We start from the raw sequence: 22,087 nt of genomic DNA on the forward strand, positions 1-22,087 counted from the left end.
CTGGGCCCGGCCAGTGGGCGGTCCTGGTGAGGGCTCCGGAGCCCTGCAGGACACACCCCCAGCCTGTTCCCTGGGACCCCCAGCTCACCCGCCAACCCGATGCCGGGTGAGCTGGAGGGCCCCGGAGAGAAGGCCAGGATCTGCCTCTTACCCCACTCTCCACCTGACGACCACCACTCCGGCGACCCTTGGCTCGATGCCCCTCCACCGGTTGCTCATTGACAGCTGCTCGCTTGGGGCGGGGCCCATTGCAGCACCGACCAATGGCTGAGCATGACCTCTAACCTGGCTCTAACCTCCCCGCGTTAATGGTTTCCCGGTAACAGTTGCCTGGTAACAGGGTGCGGGGGGGGGGGCGGGTAACTGCTCGTAGCAACGGCCTAGCGCTAAGGGCTGCGCACTGCAGCGCTCTATTACAGTTCTGAGCAAACTTGGTTATTTAAATGAAGTCCCAGTTTTACATAAGTACACTATTGATATTAAAGCTAATTTTAAAAAATTCTTATATTTATTTATTGATCACACACAAAAATTTTCCCCGATTCCATTCTTACAAAGTTTCTGTAATTTTCTATGTCCACTTGTTTTCTTTCTCTTGGAAATAACCAGCTTTACTTTAGGACAAAATCACCTTCTCTTTTTTTAAAATTGTTTTTCTCTTTTTTTTTTGGCCGTGCCACACGGCATGCAGGATCTTAGTTCCCCCATCACGGATGGAACTCATGCCCCCTGCAGTGGAAGCAGGGAGTCTTAACCACTGGACCACCAATGAAGTCCCCTAGGACAAAATCACTTTCATTTCCCTCATACCTCATACTGTTTCTAAACAAAAAACATATCTTACTTTCCTTGAATATAGAATTATTTCCCTAATTATTTTCAGTAGTTTTAATTACATGTATTAATTAGAATTCTTAACAATTAGAACAAAGAAGCAACTATCTTTACATTAGCATTTGGAGAATTGTCAGACTTACAAGAACTTTTTATACTTTCTAGAAACGTGCTGTTCCATAGAAAATTTCTCATTTTTACCAATGGAATATCTTTAATTCCTCCATAAAAGGAAGCAAAAAGTGGATAAACCTATGCTCAGTAACTAATGTTTTAGTATTTTTTCTTATTTGGAAATGATCTGGATATTCCATGTATTTAACTTAAATCATCATTTAACTTAGGAAAACTTTAAGATTCTAGGTTACCAAAAGACTTGGGGAGTCTTTTGGAAAATTCACCTAAAACCTTCTTATCTTGCAATCTATTTATTTGTTTTCAACTATTATGTTTCGATTAGTTTTGAAAATTTAATTAAATCAAATTATCTTTTTTCCTGACAAATTTTGTGAGATAAAGTGAAGTTATTTGACTTTAGGTAAACTTAAGTAAAAAAAATTTTTAACATCTTTATTGACGTATAATTGCATTATATTGTTGTGTTAGTTGCTGCTGTATAACAAAGTCAATCAGCTTATGTATACATTTATCCCCATATCCCCTCCCTCTTGCCTCTAATTTTTATATTTAATGCTGATAACTCTAAAGACATGCCTATTTTAATTAAACCAACAAATGCAAATTAGCTTCACTAGTGAATATTCTCCCAGATGACGTGAACCTGAAAAGCATTTTGGTTAGTTTCCACTACACTTCTGGGAATTTAATTTATATAAGTGCTTATTTTCTTTAAGGCAATTAAATAGAGCTCCTTTTACAATATAAATTAATTTTGTCAATAGCATCCAGAGGTAAAAAAAAACAAACACTGTATCTTTAATGTACATTCATAGACATACACACACAGATCCAAACAGAGACCTTAGAAGACACTTTAAGGGTTTCTTGTTTTTCTAAGTTGAAAATAACCTTTCCCCCTTTCCTTTTACTTCTCATTACAAATACATCCCTGAAGTTTGTACTTTAAACATACGGCCTAGATTAGGAGTTAACATTTTTTTATCTCAAAGGCACAGGGAAATGATATAAATTCCTCTAAGGACTCTGGCTTCCTAAGACCAATAACTTAAAAGCTTTTTGAGATAAATAGGGAAGGTTTTACGATTGGTAAAAAGAAATAGATATTGGATTGCCTCTACAGCTGTTTTTTTTTTTTTTTTTTTTTTGTAAGATAAGTACAGTTGCTCTCAGTTCCTCAAAGAATTGGGTTGTAGTGTAAATGATATCATGCGTTGCTCCACCTCTCCACCTTTGCTGGAATGTTCTTCTTTCCCTATGGGTACATTTAACTTAAGGTAAAAGGCCTAACGAAAGTTTTTTCTTTCAGGCTCTGCATATCAGCTTCTAATCTGGCCAAATTTCTGGTTTAACGTTATTAAGTCCTTTCAAATGTCGTGTCAGGTTTCAGCCAGGAGAAGCAGTGAATATTTTTGGCAATTTGAACGTCTTGGATTCAAGAAGTGTCCCCAAGGAGGTACAAAATACATTATCTTCACGATATCTAGAGTCACTCACAAAAGAGCCAAAGAAAGCGCCATCAACTTGTATGTCCCAGGAAAGCAGAAAGCCCAGCCAAGTTCTTTTTCTTTTTCCTATTTATTTATTTATTTACTTTTGGCTGCATTGGGTTTTCATTGCTGTGTGTGGGTTTTCTCTAGTTGTGGTGAGCAGGGGCCACTCTTCGTTGCAGTGCGTGGGCTTCTCATTACGGTGGCTTCTCTTGTTGTGGAGCATGGGTCCTAAGCACGTGCGCTTCAGTAGCTGTGGCATGTGGGCTCAGTAGTTGTGGTTCGTGGGCTCTAGAGCGCAGGCTCAGTAGTTGTGGCGCACAGGCTTAGTTGCTCCATGGCATGTGGGGTCTTCCCGGACCAGGGCTCGAACCGTGTCCCCTTCATTGGCAGGCAGATTCTTAACCACTGCGCCACCAACGGAAGTCCCCCAGCCAAGTTCCTACGACATAAAACAAGACATGCAAGGAAGCAAATCTATCCCTGGGAGAGAAAGGACCAATAACCAGTTGGTATGGATTTTGGAAAGGAACAGCTGTGAAATGTTATTTCCCTCTCTCGACTGGGCAGTACAGAGATTTGGGAGTGCTGACTATGATAAGAATTTTCACCCTTAGCTGATTTTGCCAGTTTTTCCAGGATCGCATCTGCAGGTTCTGAGTGGGGTAGAAAGTGGACAGCGTAGCTCTGATTTTTACTAGAATTTGGCTAGAGTTTTAAATTAATTTTAATTTTAGTTTCCCCTAGGCTGTTAAAGAGAATAATGCAGCAATTTACCAGAAAATCTCTGACTCTTATCAACTCTGGGAGGGATCCTCCTTTCAAGGTAGGTAGGTATGAGGGTGTATATGAGGCTGCTAACTTGTTGGACTTTATGTTGCCTTTTATATAATTAATTTTTAATTAGCTTGTTGCAAGGAAACTTTAATGAAGGTAATTTTGGAATTTTGAAGCCTTTTGGGAGCTTCTGGGTGCCAATTAAAGTAAGTATCCCATTCTGTTTGTTTCATTTGGGAACTCTTGAGTGCACCTCTGAAATGATCTTATCCAATTAGAGAGGTTCTTCTAATGGGCATTGCAATTCTCCTGGGGGCTGACAGCAGTTATGTAGGACCCTAGTCTGTTAGGTTAGGTGCAACCCACATTTCAGTCTGGCCATGTTTTGGGGCCCCCAACATGACAGTTACCAAGCCAAGTTCTCAGGAAACAAAACAAGCTTAGCAAGATTTTGCCATTACTACAAATATCTACAGCTTCTGGGACCACAGTTCTTAGATATGAAAAAAAAACAAGTGTGCCAGAAAGGGATACACTTGACTCTGTAGATTTTAAGGATCACATTGTATTACTGTTTTTGTATTTTTAGCTAAGCTTTTGGGTCTCTCGAGACAATCTGATACCTAAAAGGGACATGATGCTGGGTTGGAAGTTGTGTGATGTATTGCGCTGTACCTCACTGCATGAAAATTAATCTTCTTGAGGCTTGAGGGTGACCCAGTATCAACCTAACCCATTTTGTAACCAACTTAACCTAACATGGGTGTCTGAGTTAGGTGCCAAGTGCTTTAACAGCATTGAAGTTTGCATTCCTTGCCCAACTTTTGTGGCTATGGCTTCTGAAATTCCCATGTAGCAAATAGCCTTTACCTCATGCACACATTAAGAGCATCCAATGGTAACCAAGGAAATGGAGCTGTGGACACCAGAAGCAACCAGAGAACTAGAGACAGGGACAGGATTAAACCACCAGACCTCACAGATGGGCCCTGTGGACTCATTCCTAACAAATGGAGAACTGCAGTTGCCATCAGCAGTTCCCCATGTGGACTCTGGGGGAAAATTCCAATACATAGGGAACTATACACTAAACCACCAGCAGATCCCAGTAAGGAAACTGGGAACAGAACCAAGGGCTGGGGCTTAGAAATTATTGCAGACTTCCCAAGAAAAGGCCCTGTGTGCACCACCAGCAATTTCTGTGGAAACTTGGACTAGGGAAAGGGCTGACCCAGCAGACCTCAACAAATGGGGACTGTGGACTCAGGGCTCCACATGGTTGGGGAACTGCAAGCTGCCACTAACAGTCCCCATGTGGATCTTGGGACAGAAAAAAGGTTGGGATTTTCCAAACACCTGGAAATTACAAACTGAGAAGCCAAATAGAGTGGGAAGCTCAATGTGAAGAGAGTGGAGATCTGAACCAAGAGGAACTTACCCATGGCCCTCAGAGACAATGAGAAAGACAGCAAACTCAAAAGGGTTCCCTCGTACCATACCTGTGTTTCTCATTGTCCCCAAATGCCAAACATGTGTCTGGTTGGGGGCTGTTCCACATGGGCAGAGCCAGAAGTCAGAAAATGGTGTTGGAATTCAGGCCTACCAGGTTGCCACGCATCTCCATCTCCTAATGGTACAGAAGACCCGAGAATCATGGCTTCCTCACTTCTGTTTTCTGGACCTCACACATCTTTTGTTTGTTTGTTTGTTTGTTTGTTTGCATTGGGTCTTCGTTGCTGCACGCAGGCTTTCTCTAGTTGCGGCGAGTGGGGGCTACTCTTCATTGTGGTGCAGGGGCTTCTCACTGCAGTGGCTTCTCTTGTTGCAGAGCACAGGCTCTAGGTGCGCGGGCTTCAGTAGCTGTGGCTCACGGGCTCTAGAGCGCAGGCTCAGTAGTTGTGGTGCACGGGCTTAGTTGCTCCGTGGCATGTGGGATCTTCCTGGACCAGGCCTAGAACCCGTGTTCCCTGCATTGGCAGGTGGATTCTTAACCACTGCACCACCAGGGAAGCCCTGGACCTCACGCATCTTTTCCTTCCCTACACTTTAACTCAGAACCACTAACAAAAGGACTCTGGTATATATAGCTTGCCACCTTGCCCAAGCTGACAACAAAATTCAGTAGAACCATCTGGATAGTAGCTTTCAACTTCACACCAACAAGTCGCTCTTCTTAACTCAATGTTTCGTGTGCAATTTCCACCCAAGATCATGGACAATGAAGAGAGGCCAAGTTAATAAACATAATCAGATGAGACAGAAGGTCTTCCAAGACCTCCCACAATTACTAATTTCTGTGAGGAACACAAATATGGTATCCACTAGCAACAAACATGGAAGACACACCTTTCAGTAATATAAACTAAGGGCAGCTTAAATACTGAGTCAGAAAATTCCAATATCATTCAGGAACCAGAAAAGACATTTCAACAACACAGGTCTCACATCATGATTACATATTAGGAATATAAGGCAAAGTAAGAATCAAAAATATTTTCATGGGCCTCCCTGGTGGCGCAGTGGTTGAGAGTCCGCCTGCCGATGCAGGGGATACGGGTTCGTGCCCCGGTCTGGGAGGATCCCATATGCCGCGGAGCGGCTGGGCCCGTGAGCCATGGACGCTGAGCCTGCGCATCCAGAGCCTGTGCTCCCCAACGGGGGAGGCCACAACAGTGAGAGGCCCGCATACCGCAAAAAAAAAAAAAAAAAAAAAAAAGAAAAAAAAAAATATTTTCATCTAGGGGCTTCCCTGGTGGCGTAGTGCTTAAGAATTCTCTTGGCAACGCAGGGGACACAGGTTCGAGCCCTAGTCAGGGAAGATCCCACATGCCGTGGAGCAACTAAGCCTGTGCGCCACAACTACTGAGCCTGCACTCTAGAGCTCACAAGCCACAGCTACTGAAGCCTGTGCGCCTAGAGCCCATGCTGTGCGATGAGAAGCCACCGCAACGAGAAGCCCACGCACTGCAACGAAGAGTAGCCCCCGCTCGCCGCAACTAGAGAAAGCCTCTGCGCAGCAACGAAGACCCAACGCAGCCGAAAATAAATAAAATAAATAAATTCATTAAAAAATTTTTTCATCTAAACTCATACCATGTTGCACATGAAAAAAACCACAAACCAAAAAGACTTTCACTCTGGGTTCAAAAGACATTGTAATGGAATTGAGACAAGTATTATTTGACTGTATAACTATTTAAAGTCCAAGATAACAAAACATAAGTAGTAAATTTGATGGGAACATAGAGGCATGGTTATTATCTTAAGTGTTCAGATCAGTTAACATGAGCTAGAAACTAATACACTGGGATCCCTATTCAGGATGAGGCACTTAAAAGGAAAAATAATACTTATTTCCATTAAAAAAATTTCTGTCTACCCTGAGTTTTCAAGTATAAAATAAGTGAAGTGCTGAAGGTTTCCCCACATTCTTTCCATTCATAATGTTTCTCTCCTGTGACTGCTCCATTTATAAGATTTTAAGGGAGAATGAAGGCTTTCCCATAGTTTTTCTATTCAGAATTTTTCGCCAGTGTGTGTCTTCATGTGTCTTTGCAGGGATATGAGACACCTATAGGCTTTTTCACACTGCTGACATTCATATGGCTTCCCTTCACTGTGGGTTAGCATGTGTCCTTGCAGGGATCTGGGATACCTGAAGGCTTTCCCACACTGCTGACACTGATAGGGCTTCTCTTCACTGTGTGTTTTCATATGTTCTCGAAGGGATGAGGAAGTAATGAATGCTTTCACACATTCTGTACATTCATAGGGTTTTACTCCGCTGTGTGTTTTCACATGTTTTCTAAAGTATTTGGGACAACTGTAGGATTTCCCACATTCCTTACACACATAAGGTTTCTCTCCAGTGTGGATCCTCACATGTCCTTGCAGGGATTTGAGATAGGGGAAGGCTTTGCCGCACTGCTTACATTCATAGGGTTTTTCTCCACTGTGTGTTCTCATGTGTTCTCGAAGGTAAGTGCACCAACTGAAAGCTTTGCCACACTGCTTACATTCATAGGGTTTCTCTCCAGTGTGCATTCTCACATGTTCTCGGAAGTGTGAGATGCGAGTGAAAGCCTTTCCACATTCTTTACATTCATAGGGTTTCTCTCCAGTGTGAGTTCTCACATGCCGTGCAAGTTGGCAATAATAACTGAAGCATTTCCCACATACTTGACACATGTGGATTTTCTGTCCATAATGACTTCTCTCATGTTCCTGAAAAGATGAGGGACAGGTGAGAGCTTTTCCAGACTTCTCACACTCCAAAGACTGTTTGCTACTGCCACTCTTCACACACCTCTTAGATGCTCTCCCAGCATCCTGATGTTTATCACGTTTCTCTACAATGTCTGTTCCCCTGGGAGGGCTTAGGCACGAGATACAGCTGCAGGCTTGCCCACATTCTTCACATGGATAATGTCTGTGTCCAGGGTGAGATCTTTGCTGATTCTTCTGGAAAGAATCATCCCTGAAGGCTTTTCCACACTTAATGCATTGATGGGGCTGAATTCCAGTCCGATAACTCTTATACACAGTAAGATCTATAATCTGGTTCAGGGATTCTAGACATTGATGACCTTCTTTACCTTCACAGAGACTCTCCACCAAATTATTTCTGTTCAAAATAGGAAGCACAGTATTAGGGATTAATGATTATAAGTGATTAATTAGTGATTTGTTGATGGTTATTCATTATTATTTTGACTACACATTTGCCATTTTCAATGAATGGGCATGTTTTCAGCACTCTCTGCATTGTGACAAAGTGCAACAAGTTTAATGCTCCAGCTGAGGGCTCAAGCAGAGCCGTAACTTTCAGTGTTTTTTACGTACGAGGTTTCCTGACCAGTGTTTCCTACTGAATTAAGTTTTAGGAGCTCCATATCTACATCACATTTATAAAAGTAGTTTTGTAAGAATTCTGTGAATAGAAAATTGTTTAGCTAAGTTTACACTTTTTCTTTAATTTCAAGTGAGTCTAATACTCTGCCGAGATTCCCCTTCCCCTTGTGGGAGTGCCACTCACCTCAAATGCCTCTCCTGAGTTAGATGCTGATCTTGCATGTTATGAAATGCCCAGTTTTCTCCCAAAAAAGACCTGGAATCATTTCTTGTGAATCTTACTACTTTCTCTTCACTGCATAGTCCAGTCTCCAAAATATCCCAATGAGCACTTGATCTACTGGTTTTAACTTGAGAGCAAGAACCTGCAATAATTGGTAACATAATTAAATCCATGGGAAAGAAATGGTGAGATAAAGGAAAGAAAAGAGACCACATGTAGATTTCTTTCCATAGACTAATTCAAAAATGTAAAATAATTTTATAAAGGAAGGAAGGAAGATGTGTGATATTGTGATTTATCAGAAATATATATATATATATATATATATATATATATATATATAATTGGTCATTCAGATGACCAACATATATTTGTCAGATAAATCGGGTCCTTATCCACAGTTTCCTGCTCGGGGATCCTAAAGCCCTTGGAATTTCCTGAGCAGTAAAAGCAATGGAATAATATGTGGTCTCTTGTGCTCATTTCCAGAAAACGCTTCAGGATCAGAAAGGTGAAATAGGTGTCTTGTTATTCATAAAAAGCTCTTTCCATCCCAACTGGGTTTATATTAATGAAAGAAATTGTTGGAAAGAACTGAAGTATGGGGGCTGGTTGCCAGTGGAGACACCATGTGATTAAAGGGTTGAAACTTTCAGTCCCACCCACACCCCCAGACGCCCCAACACCTCTGGGGATGGGGGAGGGGCTAGAGATCAAATCCACTGCCAATGGCCAATGATTTCATCAACCATGCCTATGTAATGAAGGCACGAAAAAACAGTTCAGAGAGCTTCCGGGTTGATGAACAAGTGGAGATGTGGGGAGACTGGCACATGGAGAGGTGCAGAAACTCCTTTTCAAAATCTTACCCTATGCATCTCTTACATCTGGTTGTTCCTGAATTATATCCTTTTAAAATGAACCTGTGATCTAGTAAGTAGTATGTTTCTCTGAGTTCTGTGAGCTAAACTAATAAATTAGTTGAACCCAAGGAGAGGGTCATGGGAACCTCTGATTTATAGCCAGTTGGTCAGGAGGACAGGTAGAAACCTGGACTTGAGATTGGCATCTGAAGTGGGGGAATATGGAGTAAGTCTTGAAGGACTGAACCCTTAAGCTGTGGAATCTGTGGCTATCACTGGGTAGATGATGTCAGGATTGAGTTGAATTCTATGATGTGCTGCTGGTCCAATAATTGTTTGTTGGTGTGAGGTGCCTTAACACATGTGCACGCGCACACACACACACACACACACACACATTGGAATTGGGTCCAAACCAAAATTAATACCCACACACCCACACACACGTTGGAATTGGGTCCAAACCAAAATTAACACACACACAAAGAAAAACTCTTGAGGACCTCAGCTATTTGGAACTTTAGCCATCATAGGGAAAATGAGTCAAAATGGCAGACTGTTCACTAAGAAATACTTCAGAAGAGATACTTCACAGAAGCAAAGCAGGCAGGAACTGGGCAAAATGCACACTCCCAAATGCTCCCTTCGTAAGAGGAGCTACAGAAAGACTTCCCAAGTGGGCAAAGATGGATGAAAAGTCCAACAGGGAAGCCAGGTTAATGACAAACATCACCTTCTCAAAGACAGAGTCATGTTTCTAACAGGTATGTCCAAATATCTCTCCCTGATCCAGAACCTGCTCCTCCCGAGAGGTGTGCCCTCCTGGTGATTGCAGGCACAGAGGCCCTAGGGGAAGCCTATCTCCACTGACCCAGCTGCCACTGGGAGATGGGGTGGTGCGTGGCTGCTGTCCTGCTCGTGGAGAAAAGCTTCTCAGGGGGAGGATGGAGGACAACAAGCCCTCCATGAAATGGGCCGATTCTCTGGTCCTCATGTCACTGAGGATGGGTGAGTTTGGGTTTAAGTGCAGCAAGATTCTCATGTCAAATGTGTACTGATCGCAGTGTAACTTTCACAGGGTGAAAACCGTAACGCCGCTCTCACTGCCCCAAAGTGACACTGGAGACCACGCTCACGTTTATACAATTAGGGAGTCTCAGGATTCTGATCAAGAGTGATAAAAATCAATTCAATATAGAAATATTTATGGTCATGGAAAAGCTATTTGACTCTAGGTAGGTTCTATAAAGGTGGGGACCACGTCTGCCTGTTTTTCAACATATTCCTATTCCTTGGTTCCAGTAAGAAAGAACATTGTAAGAAATATTTGTTCCCTAAAGACTAAGTGCAGGGAGGAAGCCGTCCTCACCCACGGAGGCCAGGTTCCTGAAGGTCTCCAGCATCACGTCTCTGTAGAGCTTCCTCTGAGCCGGGTCCAGCAAAGCCCACTCCTCTGCGGTGAAGTTCACAGCCACGTCCTCAAAGACCACCGAGTCCTGAAACAGCCACAGGTTCCGTGTCAGCAAGGCTCCCTCTTCACCCCCGTGTGTGGGAGGATGGGGAGGCCGACAGTCGGGAACCGGACTCAATTCCTAGGACTCCTGAGCTTACACTCTTGTGGGAAATGAACACACACAAGCCAATCAAATGCACTTTACTCAGTGATGGTAAGTGCTGGACACTGAAACAAAGTGTAACAGCAATACCTGATAAACACTCATGCACACATAATGAAAAAGAACGGTTTTTACTGAGATAGAGCAGACTGTGAGGTATGACACATACTGAAAATGAAATCATCATTCAGATGACATGGAAATGGACACTTGGCCTGCTCATAAGTTATTTCCTTGAACCTCCTAGAACCGGAGCAGACTATCAGGAGGTCGTGAACACTGATTTTCCAGGGCTGCTGAATCTGAACAACTCTCGCCTGGACTGAACAGCATGTAAAAGCCTGGGCCAGTCCCCTCATATCCAACAGAGGTAGAGGTACAAACCCCCTGCCAGGATGAGGTGGACACCGAGGGCACAGACGCAGGCCAGGGCCCAGGGCCTGGGACACCTGTGGGGTAAGAGGAGCCCTGGTTCCTAAGGGATCTATCAAGCCAGCAGCGCCTCTCAGATAAATAAGCAAGAAATCAAGAATAATGCCCCACGAGGAAGAGTCATAGAAGGATCTGATGGCATTAGAGCCAAAGATGACTTTAACACAGAGAAAAATCACCGAATTAATGTTTTTAGGACAATATGGTATGACTCTACACCCTTGAAATATAAAGCAAACTATCTTTATCAATTAGAATTTTAATTTAAAATATATTCCGAAAATTGAAATGATAAAATATTCCACTACATCAGCTACAAAGAAGGCAAAGCTACCTCACCGGGGCTGCAGCTGGGGTTTGCTAATCACACACCTGAAAATATGGGACATCAGTCATCAGGGAAATGCAAATGAAAACTACAAGCAGATACCTCTTCCTACCCACTAAGAAGGCTATAAGACAGACAAATAGATGCTGGCGAGGATGTGGGAAAGTTGGAACCTTACAAACTGCTGGTGGGAAGGTAAAATGAAGCCACTTTGGAAGACAGTCCAGCAGATCCTCAAAATGATAAACACAGTGTCACCATGTAACACAGCAATTCCACCCTAGGTATCTACCTACCCAAGAGAAGCGAAAGCAAACACCCACACAAAAACTAATACACAGGGACTTCCCTGGTGCTCCAGTGGTTAAGAATCTGCCTTCCAATGCAGGGGACGCAGGCTCGACCCCTGGTCGGGGAACTAAGATCCCACACACCACGGGGAAACTAAGTCCGTGCGCTGCAACGAAGAAGATCCCACGTGCCACAACTAAGACCTGATGTAGCCAAATAAATAAATAAATATTTTTAAAAACCCCAAAAGTAATACACAGATGTTTACAGCAGCATGATTCATGACAGCCAAAAAGTGGAAACAACTCAAAAGGTTATCACCTGATTTGGATAAGCAAACACAGTAATCTCACAACGGAATATTATTTGCAACAAGAGGAATGAAGTATTAATCCATGACACAAAATCAATGAACTTTAAAAACATTAACAGGATTCACAAAAGCCCACAGGCAGTATCATATCATTTATGTGAAGTGTACAGAATGAACAAATCTATAAAGACAGAAATTAGATTAATAAGCTGCCTAGACCAAGGGCGGGCGGAGGCTTGGAATGAGAGGTGACTGCCAGCAGGTACAAGTTCTTTTGAGTGATAAAAATATCTAAAATTAGAATATCAGGACGGTTGCACAATCCAGTAAACATTCTAACACTTTTTTTTTTTTGGCGGTACGCGGGCCTCTCACTGCTGTGGCCTTTCCCGTTGCGGAGCTCCACAATGCGAGAGGCCACAGCAGTGAGAGGCCCGCGTACTGCCAAAAAAAAAAAAAAAGATTCAGACTAGCTAAAAACATGTTCTTCTCAATCTAATGGCAATTTTATTCAAAAGCACCAGAACTTGGGCAAATAAAAGAATATGAATTGCTTAAGGAACAAAATTACAAACGTTTCAGAGATCCAGTAGGTTGAGGAGATATCACAAATCAATTGTCAAGGATGCAACAAGTGTCCAGAGATGGAACTTGATGCATGATGTTCTATTTCTACAAGAGACGAAAATTCAGTCTGGTTTTCTTTCAAGACTACAGGCTGAAAATGGTGATTCCCCAAACTGCCTTAACAGAGATATCCTGGAGAGAAGTAACGCCGCACATTCCACCATGTGTGAGCTGAAAGCAGAGTGGGCCAGTCACGTTCAGCTTGGAACTGCCATCACCTACAGGCTGTTTCCACCCACCAAGGGCAGCTCCTGGAGAAGAGTCCTCCCAATACCCTGCACCATCCATACACCTGATCATCCTTGTTGAAACTCCTAAAACGGCCCCATCGAGAAAGAAAAAAGACAAAAAATAACCACTTTCAAAAGCCCAGAATGAAGAGCTGGCAGATAACGCGGCTCGGCAAGAAGCAGCTCCTGAGGATGGGCTGAGTGGATGTGAAGCCTTTAAACATGACTGGCCCTAAAGATGATGAATGATGCTCAGTCTTGGAGATGAGGAAAGACTGTCTTTTCAAAAAGGAACCGGGCTCAAAATCTTTCATAGTCTTTCCTAGTATGGAGGGAGGTTTCCACAAAGCACAATTTTTGATACCATTCTTGGGGGGAAAATGTTGCAAGCTCACAGTTCATGAAAGATGTAGTTCTAGTACACTATTTCCATGCACCTGCCTTAATAACAGGTGAACAGGTCACTCTTCAGTGTACTTTATGGAGCCTGTTGAGCTTTGAAAATGGAGGGGGCTTCCCTGGTGGTGCAGTGGTTGAGAGTCTGCCTGCCGATGCAGGGGACACGGGTTCGTGCCCCGATCTGGGAAGATCCCACATGCCGCGGAGCGGCTGGGCCCGTAAGCCAAAATTACTGAGTCTGCGCGTCTGGAGCCTGTGCTCCGCAACAAGAGAGGCCACGATAGTGAGAGGCCCGCGCACCGCGATGAAGAGTGGCCCCCGCTCGCCACAACTAGAGAAAGCCCTCGCACAGAAACGAAGACCCAACACAGCCAAAAATAAATAAAGCAAACTGTCAACAAGTAAAAATAAACACTATTAAAAAAAAAAAGAAAATGGACAAATATGGGAAATAATAAATAATTAGTATTAAGTTAAATGATCTTCTTTTAGTAAACATGACTTTTTTTAAGGCATATGAAGTGCTTTTCAAACTCTCATCCCAATGGAGCAAAATACCGATGAACAATTATTCCCCTGCAGGATCCATATTAACAGAATCTCATCTTTAGTTAAGTCTTCATCTCGTCTATCTCCTTATCACTGAAGCATAAATTTCTTGAGAGCAACTGAAATACCAGTCTTGGAACTTTTTTACATAATCTTCTTTTCATTCCTTCCTACTGTTCAACGGGGAACTGCTCCTCTTTACTAAACAGATATCTGTGTACACCACTGGGTTGCTCTGGGTCAAGAAGTGCTTCATCATGAGAGCTTTCAGGGTGTGTGGAATGGGAGAATATAAAAAACAAATCTGCCCAATGCATTTGAGCAGAAGTGCTGGTTCCCATTTAAAGCCTGTCTCTCTGCTGCATATACCAGGATGGGAGCAAAAGATGTCTTAATATGTCACGTGTCATGTGCTGGAGACAATGAGCTTAGTGCCTGTTTATCTTTTGTTCTGTCTTTTTAGTATTGCATGACTGAGGTCTTCTGAATGGTTTATCATAAAACCACATTTCAAGTCTTGTTTCTGCTCAGAGAGTCTTTTCAAATATCCAAATGTATTTCTCACCCTGATCTCTTGGTAATAATAGACATAGAAATCTCTCTAATGCTGATCTGCAGTACATGCTTGAGTTTTAAAATCATTAACAGAGGAAACTAATGGCATCATTTTACCAGGAAAAAAATACATGCAGGCCTTGGCAACACTGTGGGTTTAATTCCAGAGCACCACAATAAAGGAAATATTGCAATAAAGTGAATTACACCAATTTCTTGGCTTCCCTGTACAGGTAAAAGTCACAGTCTTTTAAGTGTTCAATAGACTTATGTCTAAAAAACCTTGTACATACATTAAAAAACACTATTGCTAAAAAATGCTGACCATCAATGAGCAAATACTCTTTGAAAATGGCACCCACAGACTTGCTCAGATGCAGAGTTGTACAACACCTTCAATTTGCAAACATCACAGTATCTGCAAAGTGCAACAAAAACTGAAATGCAAGGGACTTCCCTGGTGGTCCAGTGGTAAAGAATCTGGCTTCTAATGCAGAGGACGCGGGTTGGATCCCTAGTGGGGGAACTAAGATCCCACATGCCGCAGGGCAAATAAGCCCGCGTGCCACAAGGAAGAGCCCACGTGCCGCAACGAAGATCCGTGTGCCACAACTAAGACCCGACGCAGCCAAATAATAATAAAACAAACAAAAAACGACGATCAACAGACACCAACACCAAAATCACACATGAATTATCTGACAAGGATTTTAAAGCCACTGAAAAATACTTCAGTAATTACAAACACACCTGAAACAAATAAAAAATTGAAAGTCTCAGCAAAGGAAAAAAAGATACAAAGAAGAACCAATGGATATTTTAGAACTGAAAAATACAATAACTGAATTAAAAAACTGGATGGTTTCAATACAAAATGAATATGACAGAGGAAAGAATCAGTCAACTTGAAGGTAGAACATCAGAATTTACCCAATCTGAACAACAGAGAGAAAATAGACCAAAAAAAAAGTGAAAGAGCCTTAGTGACCTGTGGGACAAACACAAAAGATAAAACATTAGTATCACTGGAGTCCCAGGAAGAGTGGAAAAAAGTATGCAATACGGCTTCCCTGGTGGCGCAGTGGTTGAGAATCCACCTGCCGATGCAGGGGACACGGGTTCATGCCCCGGTCCGGGAAGATCCCACATGCCGCAGAGCGGCTGGGCCCGTGAGCCATGGCCGCTGAGCCTGCACGTCCGGAGCCTGTGCTCCGCAACGGGAGAGGCCACAACAGTGAGAGGCCACGTAACGCAAAAAAAAAAGAAAAAAGTATGCAATAGAAAATTACTAGAAGAGGGACTTCCCTGGTGGCGCAGTGGATAGGACTCCGTGCTCCCAATGCAGGGGGCCCGGGTTCAATCCCTGGTCAGGGAACTAGATCCCACATTCATGCCGCAACTAAGAGTTCGCATGCCACAACTAAGGAGCCTGCCTGCTGCAACTAAGACCCAGTGCAACCAAATAAAATTTTAAAAAACTACTAGAAGAATTATAAAAATGAAGACCAGATGAGTGGTTGTCAGAAGTTAGAGGTGAGGGGAAGAAGGAAGTGGGGTTTGTGTGACTATAAAGGGATAGCAGGACCTATCTTTGTAGTGACAGAATAGTGCTGTATCTTGATTGTGGTGATGGCTATACACATATACACATGATAAAGCTGTACACACACACATACACATACATATAAAATTGGTGAAATCTATAAAAACCAAACAACCCTACACTTTCAAGTAATGGAACAAAAATGTCTTACATGCTTGCACACTGAGTCACAGGGCAGAACACTGTATCGAGGAGGACACAAAAGGGAAGAGCAGCCAAGTGTGAGCCACTCAGATCAGCAGCCTGCTGCCCACAGTGCACAAGGAAACCCCAAGTCAGAAGGTCAAAGCCATCCGAGCTGGATGGGTACCCCCAGGGCAGGGGGAAGGACTGAGCTCCACCTAAGTGTAGGAATGCCCCCTCCTCTGGGCCTCAATTCTCACCCAGGAGGAAACTCTCAAGTTGAAGTTCTGACCCAGAGAAACTCTCTAATTCATCGACCCTCTCAACAGCAGTGGAGCCCAAGGAGTCTTCCCCACGTCTGACCTTCACAGACTCACTCAGGGTGCACACATCACACTCAATCCACCAACTCATTGAATGAGGCCAAAAGCAAAGGTCGGGAGATAGCCAAGGGCAGCACAACCTCAGAGGACAAACCGCCCCCAGCACTTCTGGAGCTGGATGCCCTGCCCCATGCTCGTGCCATCAACAGCTCCTTCTGTGGTGGTTCTATGGTCTGGAGGCCATCTGCAATGGGGGTGGGGTAGAGAGGTGGGGCGGGGCAAGACCCCAGGGCACCTTCCTTCACCTCCCTCACAGGCTCAGCTTGTCCCCGCCCCAGATGATGCACCTGCTTCAGGCACCGTGAGTCATTTACATGAGACGAAGACCCCTGTCTCAGTGTGTAAATGAGAACCTGCAGGATCACTGCTTCCTCCTGTGTTCATGGATAATGTAGGAGAGGGAAATTCTAGGGCACCTTTATGGTTTGAGCAACTGGTTACTGCTCACCACTTTCAGAAGACAGGCATCAGTTCACTAATATCCTCATGATGACAAGCTGTAACTCATTTAAAAAGAAGTGAGCAAGTCTCAGTAGCACTGGTCACATTTCACAGAATTTCCACTAACCTCTGTTGACCAGGTAGTAACAGTTAGTGGACCAGGATCAGACAGTGTCACAACTCTGTACCCTTCATGGAAGAGGCACTACAATTTCTATGAATCTTTTTAATCCATCTCTTCATTTCACATGAAGGGGTGGGACTGCCTGCATTTCCTGAAATTCTTTTTTCTTTTTTTTTTTAAATAAATTTATTTATTTATTTTTGGCTGTGTTGGGTCTTCGTTGCTGCGCGTGGGCTTTTCTCTAATTGCAGCGAGCGGGGGCTACTCTACATTGCGGCGCGCGGGCTTCTCATTGCGGTGACTTCTCGTTGCGGAACACAGACTCTAGGCATGCGAGCTTCAGTAGTTGTGGCTCGCGGGCTGAGCAGTTGTGGCGCACAGGCTTAGTTGCTCCACGGCACATGGGATCTTCCCGGACCAGGGCTTGAACCCGTGTCCCCTGCATTGGCAGGCGGATTCTTAACCACTGTGCCACCAGGGAAGTCCCATTTCCTGCAATTCTAATGGAAGAGAAAACATTTTCTGTACTGAGACACTTCTCCCCAGAGGCATCTCTGGTTAAGGCCCAAAAGCCTGGAATAACACGAGTTGTCAGGAAAAGGCAAAGACCTGAGATACTTACTACCCTCACTAAGGAGAAGAAACCAGGCAGAAAGTATGCAGAATTTTACACTTGCTGAAACCAGAAGCTGGATTAGGGGAAGCTATTAGTGCTGAGCTGGACCCGGAGGAGGCAGCTCACAGGTGTCAGGGGACGATGGTGAACCCTCCCTGAGCCCTGTGCTCCTGGAAACTTCGACGGAAGGTGAAAGGACGCCCCACCTTTTGGTGGTTTGGAAGATGGCAGGCTTCAAGAAACCGCCCCCGTGCCCCACCTGACTCAGATAAGACTCACACGGAGGCCCCTGTTTATCCAGGACAAGGCCAGACGCAGTCCCCTCAAAGCCCCGTCTCCACCTCATCAGTGATTAGCAGAACGGTTCCCCCCACTGACCAAGCAGAACAAATGCTTGTTGGCCAAACTTTGGTTCAGCTCCTCTCCTTCCCCCTGACCAGGCCTCACCGCAGCCAGCCGACAGACCCCTAAGGACAGGCTGGCCTCAGGGATCTGCTATCTGAGCATCTCACCTGGTCCCTCCTGGTGGTGTTTACTCCTCTGTATAAGAGAAAAACTCTCTTTGTCCAACTCTTGAGACACCTGCAGATCTTAGGTTCACATGTCTCCCATCCTGCAGAGCCCCCTGTGCCTGGTGCAACAGACCCTTCTCTCCCTCCAGGAACTCATTTGAATAAAGGTCTGTTGTTGTAAAGTTTGTAATTTTTTTAATGCCACAGCGTTGACCAAGTGTTCTCAACAGCCCTTGTGAAAATTAAAAAAGAGAAAACGTACTAAAAAGAAGTGGGGGTGGGTGCAGAAGGGAGAGCCTCACCCAGTACCACTTGACATCAATTACAGGAAGAAGTGTCAATTACAGTCCCCAACAGAAAACCTGAAAACACCAAAGAATCAACAATTACAGGCCCCAACAGAAAAAGATGTACATACATTGCATCTTCTCAAGAAACTGGCTACCCCAGCAACTAGCCAATGAGAAACCAGCATCATCCTGAATTCTCCATCTCTCGACGGACTTTACATCAGTACAACCCCTCCCAACTCCCTCCTTTTTCTCCAATAAGTAAGTCTGTTGGAGTTGCCTATGGCTTTTGCTATACTCTGCCTGTCCCGAATTGCAATTTTTTGCTGTTCCCAAATAAATCCATTTTTCCTAGTAAATAACTGTTATTTTTAAGCTCAACATCCATTTCTTACCTAAACTTTACTCAGGCTTCTCTTCCCAAATGCCCCTGACTCTGAGTCACTCCCCGCTACACCTCCCAAACAGAGCATCACTGAGCTGCAGAGCAAATCCCCTCTCACCTGGGCCGAGGACGCCCTGACCACAGGACCTCTGGTTCTGTCAATCCGCCTTCCTCTCACACTCCTCTCACAGAAGAGAAAAGCCCTTTCCAGTGTGATTGGAGATGCTGGCACATCCCTGAGATCCGAGCCTCGGCCCTATCGCAACATTAATTGCAAAACACTCTCCCTGACCAACCCTGGACTTGACATTATCTGTCAGGTCCAGGGCGGGACCCCAGCGCCTGATCGCCCGCTCCGGGGGCTCGCCCCGTCCTCGCTCAGACACCCACCGGGACAGGGAATGGGTCGGAACTCACGGGATCCCACGTTGCGGTCGAGGGCGGAGACCCGAGTTGGGACCCAAGACCCCACGCGAGGACCGGACAGGACCCCGGGACCGCGCGACGCGGTCGAGGGTGGAAACTAGGGTCCGGACCGGCGTCAGTGAGTCCTATCCTGCTGCCGCTTCCGGCCAATTCGAACCAGCCCCAGCCGGTCTCGGCGTCAGCCCCACGCACTCACCATTTCAGGCCCTCTCCGCGCATTCAGGTCGTCCTCCCCGTGGCCCTGCAGCCCAACAGCTCCGGCGGGTTAGAGCGACAGCGACGGGACACCTGAGGCCCCCTGAAGTAGGTGCGACGGAACGCCCGGGCGGCTAAGAGCGACGTCACCACGTAAGCGAATGCGCCCGCCCCCGTCTCTGATTGGATGAGGCTCCAAGCCTTCGCACCTTAATTGGACGGGCCTCTAGGCACACCCCCTTCTTGGACCCTGATTGACATCGGGTGCAGGCCTGGATTCTGAGCGAAGGGCGGGCTGTAGGTCACGTGACGGAGCAGGGCGGAAGTGCGGGTGGTTGGCTTCAGCCCTTTACTGCCTGGCTTTCTATGGGGCGCCAGACCTGGCTGCCCTGGTGGACTCTAAGCCGAATGTACTCCTGGCCAGACAGACACAGCATCAGCCCACAGCTTGCAGTCCCCTTCTCCTGAACAGAAATGTGCCACTCAGTTCCCCTCAGTGCCCCCTGTCCAGGGCTGCCCCCCTAAGTCCGGGAGCCAGGACAGCAGGGGACAGGTGTGAAAGGAAAATCAAAATGGAGTCAGTATTGCTAAGAAAGCGCTCTAAAATGAAGGCAGGAGGCCACTGAGGAAGTAGGCCTTATGCAGGTCTCAGCCCAGATGGAATCTGAACTTTTGACCACTTGCTGCCTTAACACAGGCATCCAGAACATCTGCCCAATGACCCAGAAAGTCAAGATACTTGTTGGACCCTTCCCCTAAATAACTCGTGACAGCCTATTCCTTAAGGACAAATATTTCATTCCCTGTGTCAGCCTATCATAATTCATGCCAGGCAACTTTAACAACCCTGTGGCTTTTCCTTTAATAAGTCTGTTACTCTTTCTCCTCCCTACAACACTTTCAGTGTTATGCTGTTGATGAAAAATTAATGAATAGTTGATCTAAAAGAGAAAATAGAAAATTTTGTTTAAGCCTATGAGAGAATTATAACCCAGGAGACAGTCTCTCGTAAAACTCAGAGGGCTGTTCCACTTACTAGAAGTCTAAGGCCATCATATACATTTTTGAGACAAAGGAGCATATATCAAAATGACACAATGACATCTCGCATAAGGTTCACCAAAAATACATAGTCTAGATCTGCAGCAGATCAGCATGACCCCTGACAGGATTAGGAAAGGTATGTTATCTTGGAGTTACATTGCTGGTGGAAGAACGAGGAAAAAAATTTGATCTTTCTGGTGGAGCAGACATTCCTACCTTTGAGAAGGTCTGGTTAATGTATAATGCAGATGCACAATGCACATTAGGGAGGGCCCAATAAGGGCAGAGAGTAATGTTATGCTTAAATTTTCTTTCTTATGCCTCAAAAACATAAATTGTATTCCACCAACTCAAATCTGGGTCCCCCAAGTTGCAATTCCTAAGACCCCAAATAAAGCTCAATACCGATTACTGTTCCACATGAGACAGGAGCGCCTGGGGGTCTCCTGAGTCAGGGGTCGGCCTGGGGGCAAGGTCACTGTGAATCTGTTCCCAGAATACAAAGACACTCTGTGATGCTCCCTGCATGTATTCAGGGGCCAGCCCCACTTTGACATTTTATCTTTGACACCAGGAGATCCGGCCCTCCTGCCCATACATTTGGGCTTGACCAAGTTCTCTGTGTCCTGTTTCTTACCCCACAGCGTCAGACTTCTCCCCACAGGTTCCTGGACGGGGTGTCGCCCCCACGTCTGAGCAACACTGAGGTTCCGAACAAGCCCCTGGTCAGCTTCTCCAGACAACAGGTGACCCAGGGAGCCCTGTCCAGTCCAGCCACGCTGGCCCCGCACTCCGCGCACCGCCCTCACTCGCCCAACTTCCCTCCTGCTTGCCCTCCTCACACAGAAAAGCCCTTTGCTGTGTGGCTGGAGACGCTGGCACATCTCCGAGATCCGAGCCTCGGCGCTATCGCAACAGTATTTGCAATACAGTCTCCTTGACAAGTCCGGGCTTGACTTTATCTGTCAGGTCCAGGGCGGGTCCCCCACGCCCCAGCGCCTAACGGCCCACGTCGGGAATAGTCCTGTCCTCCCTCCGACCCCCACGGGGCCAAAGACTCAGTCCGGACGCCCCGGACCCCGAGCAGTGACGGAGCAACACGGCAGGTCCTCAGCCCGCGGCCGAGGGGGAGACTCGGGTCCGGATCCCGGGTACCCACCCCGAGGCCGAGGGGGAGACTCGGGTCGGGAGTCCGGGGTGGGTGGGACGCGGGGAGACCCTGGCCCGGCCGTCGCTTTCGGCAAGTTTCGGACCGTTCGAACCAGCCTTTCCCCTGTTAGGGCCCTGAGCGGTGCACTCACCATCTGTGCCTCCTTTCGGGTTCTCCGAAGCGTCCTCGGGGCGACCCTCCGACCTGGGCAGGTGAGACCGACGGGGACGCGACACCTGAAGCCGCGCAGGACAAGTTCGTACAAGCGCAGAAAAACTT

General features: G+C 45.6%; 1 protein-coding gene across 2 annotated transcripts; it reads right to left on the reverse strand.

Annotated features, from left to right (window-relative positions):
- Positions 1-364: 364 nt before the first annotated feature.
- LOC309805739 (zinc finger protein 77-like) lies at positions 365-22,061 on the reverse strand. Of its 2 annotated transcripts, none has more exons than XM_082623908.1 (4): positions 21,960-22,061; positions 10,546-10,672; positions 8,275-8,455; positions 365-7,863 (listed from the first exon to the last, which is right to left on the reverse strand). In XM_082623908.1, exons 1-4 carry the CDS (start codon positions 21,960-21,962, stop codon positions 6,756-6,758), a joined length of 1,419 nt encoding a protein of 472 aa, XP_082480034.1. In that variant the 5' UTR covers positions 21,963-22,061; the 3' UTR covers positions 365-6,755. The 2 variants fall into 2 exon arrangements, with proteins under 2 accessions (XP_082480034.1, XP_082480033.1); XM_082623907.1 differs by lacking the exon at positions 21,960-22,061 and adding an exon at positions 19,616-19,722.
- Positions 22,062-22,087: the final 26 nt, after the last annotated feature.

The sequence above is a fragment of the Mesoplodon mirus genome, assembly GCF_964341445.2.
Source record: "Mesoplodon mirus genome assembly, chromosome: 5".
Taxonomy (NCBI): domain Eukaryota; kingdom Metazoa; phylum Chordata; class Mammalia; order Artiodactyla; family Ziphiidae; genus Mesoplodon; species Mesoplodon mirus.